This window comes from Oncorhynchus tshawytscha, linkage group LG01 (assembly GCF_018296145.1).
Source record: "Oncorhynchus tshawytscha isolate Ot180627B linkage group LG01, Otsh_v2.0, whole genome shotgun sequence".
Taxonomy (NCBI): Eukaryota; Metazoa; Chordata; class Actinopteri; order Salmoniformes; family Salmonidae; genus Oncorhynchus; species Oncorhynchus tshawytscha.
The window spans coordinates 89,294,848-89,301,658 of record NC_056429.1 but is presented as its reverse complement, the minus strand read 5'-3'; the positions used below and the strand labels follow the sequence as shown (position 1 = coordinate 89,301,658).

General features: G+C 41.7%; 1 protein-coding gene across 4 annotated transcripts in view; it reads left to right on the top strand.

Moving 5' to 3' along the window:
* The first annotated feature begins 2,507 nt into the window (after positions 1-2,507).
* The window catches only part of LOC112261406 (rho GTPase-activating protein 15-like), a 49,613-nt gene continuing 45,309 nt past the window's right edge, over positions 2,508-6,811 (top strand). For 2 of the 4 annotated variants that reach the window (XM_042327150.1, XM_042327146.1), the window contains exons 1-2: positions 2,509-2,775; positions 6,602-6,795. In XM_042327150.1, the coding sequence (XP_042183084.1) occupies positions 6,716-6,795 (80 nt within the window). In that variant the 5' untranslated portion in view covers positions 2,509-2,775; positions 6,602-6,715. Of the gene's footprint in view, positions 2,776-6,601; positions 6,796-6,811 lie in introns of all 4 variants that reach the window. The other 2 variants (XM_042327142.1, XM_042327139.1) reach the window with 2 other exon arrangements.

The following is a 6,811-nucleotide window of genomic DNA, read 5'->3' as shown; positions in this document are numbered from 1 at the left end:
CCACTGTTGTGTCGTCCGCAAACTTGATGATTGAGTTGGAGGCGTGCGTGGCCACGCAGTCGTGGGTGAACAGGGAGTACAGGAGAGGGCTCAGAACGCACCCTTGTGGGGCCCCAGTGTTGAGGATCAGCGGGGTGGAGATGTTGTTGCCTACCCTCACCACCTGGGGGCGGCCCGTCAGGAAGTCCAGTACCCAGTTGCACAGGGCGGGGTCGAGACCCAGGGTCTCGAGCTTGATGACGAGCTTGGAGGGTACTATGGTGTTGAATGCCGAGCTGTAGTCGATGAACAGCATTCTCACATAGGTATTCCTCTTGTCCAGATGGGTTAGGGCAGTGTGCAGTGTGGTTGAGATTGCATCGTCTGTGGACCTATTTGGGCGGTAAGCAAATTGGAGTGGGTCTAGGGTGTCAGGTAGGGTGGAGGTGATATGGTCCTTGACTAGTCTCTCAAAGCACTTCTTGATGACGGAAGTGAGTGCTACGGGGCGGTAGTCGTTTAGCTCAGTTACCTTAGCTTTCTTGGGAACAGGAACAATGGTGGCCCTCTTGAAGCATATGGGAACAGCAGACTGGTATAGGGATTGATTGAATATGTCCGTAAACACACCGGCCAGCTGGTCTGCGCATGCTCTGAGGGCGCGGCTGGGGATGCCGTCTGGGCCTGCAGCCTTGCGAGGGTTAACACGTTTAAATGTCTTACTCACCTCGGCTGCAGTGAAGGAGAGTCCGCATGTTTTTGTTGCAGGCCGTGTTAGTGGCACTGTATTGTCCTCAAAGCCGGCAAAAAAGTTATTTAGTCTGCCTGGGAGCAAGACATCCTGGTCCGTGACTGGGCTGGATTTCTTCTTGTAGTCCGTGATTGACTGTAGACCCTGCCACATGCCTCTTGTGTCTGAGCCGTTGAATTGAGATTCTACTTTGTCTCTGTACTGACGCTTAGCTTGTTTGATAGCCTTGCGGAGGGAGTAGCTGCACTGTTTGTATTCGGTCATGTTACCAGTCACCTTGCCCTGATTAAAAGCAGTGGTTCGCGCTTTCAGTTTCACGCGAATGCTGCCATCAATCCACGGTTTCTGGTTAGGGAATGTTTTAATCGTTGCTATGGGAACGACATCTTCAACGCACGTTCTAATGAACCTGACGCAATACGAAACATATCCCAGTCCACGTGATGGAAGCAGTCTTGGAGTGTGGAGTCAGCTTGGTCGGACCAGCGTTGGACAGACCTCAGCGTGGGAGCCTCTTGTTTTAGTTTCTGTCTGTAGGCAGGGATCTACACAATGTGTGGACCCCTGTCACCACCTCAGCCAGAAGAAAGATGTTGTCATCACTAAGGTCAGAGGTTACATGGCTGGGGGTTGTCGGTAATGTAGTCACTAAAGTGCATAGTTTTGGTGTGTAGTGTAGACTGAAGGACAGAGCGGCAGGAACGCAGAAATAGAGTTTCTGTGACAAACCAGATATACATTGGTCTTGTTTCTTTAAATATTATGTCTTAAATTCCCCACAGAGGGAAATTCAGGCATCCAACCTCTGTCACATCCTCCTCTAGGCCAGTGTCTCCAGTCTTCCAGTATTCCCAACAGCACACATTTTTGTTGTTGCCCCTGACAAACTCACCTGATTCAACTAGGGTGGCAGGTAGCCTAGTGGTGTTGGACTAGTAACCGAAAGGTTGCAAGATCGAATCACCGAGCTGACAAGGTTCAAATCTGTCACTCTGCCCCCAAACAAGGCAGTTAACCCACTGTTCCTAGGCCATCATTGAAAATAAGAATTTGTTCTTAACTGACTTGCCTAGTTAAATAAAGGTAACAAAAAAAACTCAAGGTCTTGATGATTATTTGACAAGTTGAATCAGGTGTGCTTGTCCGGGACTACAACAACAACGTGTGCTGTTGGGAAACACTCCTATAGAGAATGGGCGAGGCATGGTTTTACTGTACAATTTACTGACTTGCTTTTCTTTAGAGGCCAGATGAAAATATTCTGAGGCTAAACAAATGTGATTCCTAACAAAACCAAGATCTGAAATAATCTTGATTCCAGTGTTTGCTTCCCCTTTTTGGCCAACTGCCATATAATGCTAAACCAGCAGAAACTCACACTGGCATGTAGGCTAGAGGGTATTTATTGACAACACTTATTGACAATTACTGCATACCAAACAGTACCTAATTCCCTATATAGTGCATTACTTTTGACCAGGGCCCATAGGAGACACACATATTTGTTTGTAATTTATCAATTTCATATGGCTGTTAGCCTATAACCAGATAATATTCCCACTGTAGTTCTAAAGGGAAGTAACAGTCAGTTTGGTCACAGACTCCTAGGAGAACCAGATGATGTTTCATGAGGGACTGAATAGAACTATATATTGAGTCACTCCCATTTTTCATAGCTCTCTGTGTGTGTTCCTGTCCCCCAGTCTCCATTCTCTCAGTGTTATTCCTTTACACAGTCAGTAGAACAGGAAATGATACAGAGGCAGTCAGGCAAGTTGAAACCTGTGCACACACACACAGCCCCGTGGTAGACAACTAGGCTTTATAACCGACACTACAGGAGCTCAAAACTTTCTTGGACAAGTGAACTGTAAATGTGATGGAAAATAGATGCTAAAAGAGAAATATTTACCAGGTGTAATAGGATGGGAATTAATGCTAATGGTAGATTTATTAAACTTACTCTAACGTCTGGGATCCACTGAACATTCAGAGAGTAGAGGACAGAGTTTGTACAAGTCTTCTGGCTGTATGCCCACCTCCAGGTATGAATACCTACTGTATTGTCAAGCCTTGAATGACATTAGTTTTATTGTAAAGGTTTGATGTACTGTTAATGTGCATTATTATTTTAACATGAGATTCCCTTAGAACAACACTTCTGCTAGACCCCCTTAGTGTGGATTACATCATGTTTAATGTATTCTAGCCCCCCTTACTGGGGATGAAATCATGTTTAATTTCTGATAGTCCCCGTTTAGTGTGGATTAAATCATGTTTATTTTATGCTGGTCCCCCTTTAGTGTGGATTAAATCATGTTTACCTTCTGCTAGTCCCTTTTAGTGGGGATTAAATAATGTTTATCTTCTGCTAGACCCCTTGGTGGGGATTAAATCATGTTTAACTTCTGCTAGTCCCTTTTAGTGGGGATTAAATAATGTTTATCTTCTGCTAGACCCCTTAGTGGGGATTAAATCATGTTTACCTTCTGCTAGTCCCTTTTAGTGGGGATTAATTAATGTTTATCTTCTGCTAGACCCCTTAGTGGGGATTAAATCATGTTTAACTTCTGCTAGGCCCCTTTAGTGGGGATTAAATCATGTTTATCTTCTGCTAGTCCCCCTTTAGTGTGGATTAAATCATGTTTATCTTCTGCTAGACCCCTTTAGTGTGGATTAAATCATGTTTAATTTATGCTGGTCCCCCTTTAGTGTGGATTAAATCATGTTTAATTTATGCTGGTCCCCCTTTAGTGTGGATTAAATCATGTTTAATTTATGCTGGTCCCCCTTTAGTGTGGATTAAATCATGTTTAATTTATGCTGGTCCCCCTTTAGTGTGGATTAAATCATGTTTAATTTATGCTGGTCCCCCTTTAGTGTGGATTAAATCATGTTTAACTTCTGCTTGGTCACTTTAGTGGGGATTAAATCATGTTTAACTTCTGCTTGGTCACTTTAGTGGGGATTAAATCATGTTTAATTTATGCTGGTCCCCCTTTAGTGTGGATTAAATCATGTTTACCTTCTGCTAGTCCCTTTTAGTGGGGATTAAATAATGTTTATCTTCTGCTAGACCCCTTAGTGGGGATTAAATCATGTTTATTTTATGCTGGTCCCCCTTTAGTGTGGATTAAATCATGTTTACCTTCTGCTAGTCCCTTTTAGTGGGGATTAAATAATGTTTATCTTCTGCTAGACCCCTTAGTGGGGATTAAATCATGTTTATTTTATGCTGGTCCCCCTTTAGTGTGGATTAAATCATGTTTACCTTCTGCTAGTTCCTTTTAGTGGGGATTAAATCATGTTTATCTTCTGCTAGACCCCTTAGTGGGGATTAAATCATGTTTATTTCATGCTGGTCCCCCTTTAGTGTGGATTAAATCATGTTTACCTTCTGCTAGTCCCTTTTAGTGGGGATTAAATCATGTTTAACTTCTGCTAGACCCCTTAGTGGGGATTAAATCATGTTTATTTTATGCTGGTCCCCCTTTAGTGTGGATTAAATCATGTTTACCTTCTGCTAGTCCCTTTTAGTGGGGATTAAATCATGTTTAACTTCTGCTAGACCCCTTAGTGGGGATTAAATCATGTTTATTTTATGCTGGTCCCCCTTTAGTGTGGATTAAATCATGTTTACCTTCTGCTAGTCCCTTTTAGTGGGGATTAAATCATGTTTAACTTCTGCTTGGTCACTTTAGTGGGGATTAAATCATGTTTAACTTCTGCTTGGTCACTTTAGTGGGGATTAAATCATGTTTAACTTCTGCTAAACCCCTTAGTGGGGATTAAATCATGTTTAACTTCTGCTTGGTCACTTTAGTGGGGATTAAATCATGTTTAACTTCTGCTAAACCCCTTAGTGGGGATTAAATCATGTTTAACTTCTGCTTGGTCACTTTAGTGGGGATTAAATCATGTTTAACTTCTGCTTGGTCACTTTAGTGGGGATTAAATCATGTTTAACTTCTGCTAAACCCCTTAGTGGGGATTAAATCATGTTTAACTTCTGCTAAACCCCTTAGTGGGGATTAAATCATGTTTAACTTCTGCTAAACCCCTTAGTGGGGATTAAATCATGTTTAACTTCTGCTAAACCCCTTAGTGGGGATTAAATCATGTTTAACTTCTGCTAAACCCCTTAGTGGGGATTAAATCATGTTTAACTTCTGCTTGGTCACTTTAGTGGGGATTAAATCATGTTTAACTTCTGCTTGGTCACTTTAGTGGGGATTAAATCATGTTTAACTTCTGCTTGGTCACTTTAGTGGGGATTAAATCATGTTTAACTTCTGCTTGGTCACTTTAGTGGGGATTAAATCATGTTTAACTTCTGCTAAACCCCTTAGTGGGGATTAAATCATGTTTAACTTCTGCTAAACCCCTTAGTGGGGATTAAATCATGTTTAACTTCTGCTAAACCCCTTAGTGGGGATTAAATCATGTTTAACTTCTGCTAAACCCCTTAGTGGGGATTAAATCATGTTTAACTTCTGCTTGGTCACTTTAGTGGGGATTAAATCATGTTTAACTTCTGCTTGGTCACTTTAGTGGGGATTAAATCATGTTTAACTTCTGCTAGGCCCCCTTAGTGGGGATTAAATCATGTTTAACTTCTGCTTGGTCACTTTAGTGGGGATTAAATCATGTTTAACTTCTGCTTGGTCACTTTAGTGGGGATTAAATCATGTTTAACTTCTGCTTGGTCACTTTAGTGGGGATTAAATCATGTTTAACTTCTGCTTGGTCACTTTAGTGGGGATTAAATCATGTTTAACTTCTGCTAGGCCCCCTTAGTGGGGATTAAATCATGTTTAATTTATGCTGGTCCCCCTTTAGTGTGGATTAAATCATGTTTAACTTCTGCTTGGTCACTTTAGTGGGGATTAAATCATGTTTAACTTCTGCTTGGTCACTTTAGTGGGGATTAAATCATGTTTAACTTCTGCTTGGTCACTTTAGTGGGGATTAAATCATGGTCACTTTAGTGGGGATTAAATCATGTTTAACTTCTGCTAGGCCCCTAGGCCTCCTTAGTGGGGATTAAATCATGTTTAATTTCTTAGTGGGGATTAAATCATGTTTAACTTCTGCTTGGTCACTTTAGTGGGGATTAAATCATGTTTATCTTCTGCTTGGTCACTTTAGTGGGGATTAAATCATGTTTAACTTCTGCTTGGTCACTTTAGTGGGGATTAAATCATGTTTAACTTCTGCTTGGTCACTTTAGTGGGGATTAAATCATGCTTAACTTCTGCTAAACCCCTTAGTGGGGATTAAATCATGTTTAACTTCTGCTTGGTCACTTTAGTGGGGATTAAATCAAGTTTAATTTCTACTAGGCCCCCTTAGTGTGGATTAAATCATGTTTAACCTCTGCTAGTCCCACTAAGGGGGAAATCATAGTTAACTTCTGTTAGTCCCACTAAGGGGGAAATCATAGTTAACTTCTGCTAGTCCCACTAAGGGGGAAATCATAGTTAACTTCTACTAGACCCCTTTGGTGGGGATTAAATCATGTTTAACTTCTGCTAGTCTCCCCTTTAGTGTGGATGAAATCATGTTTAACTTCTGTTCTGTAACTGAGTACTCCCACCTCAGAGATCCTATTAAAACACGTGTATAATTCAATGACTCCGATAATGTTGAGGTTTCCAAATGTCTACTACTGTATGGCCGGGGGCCTGTCTCAGTTTACTGGATCTGAATTTGTTTTCATCATGTTTTTAATGTGTGTATGTCCCAAATGCCCACCATATTCTCTATGTGCCCTGGTTAAAAAGTAGTGCACTATAAAGAGAATAGGGTGCTGTTTGAGACGCACAAAGTCAGATATGCCCATTTTAAATGTACTGTTTTGAATGTTCCCAGCTCCAAGATGAACTCTTTTGAACCGTGACCATCTGCATTTCAACATAGAGGCTCCAGCCAGCAGAGCGGCTAACTAGGCCTAACTACAGTAACTGTAGGCCTAACTACAGTAACATGGCGATGGTGCAGGTGCAGTTTGAGTATGAGTACACAGCCAAGGACGGGGCTCTGGTCTCCATCAAGCCCAACGAGAGGTAATTGAATTGAAAA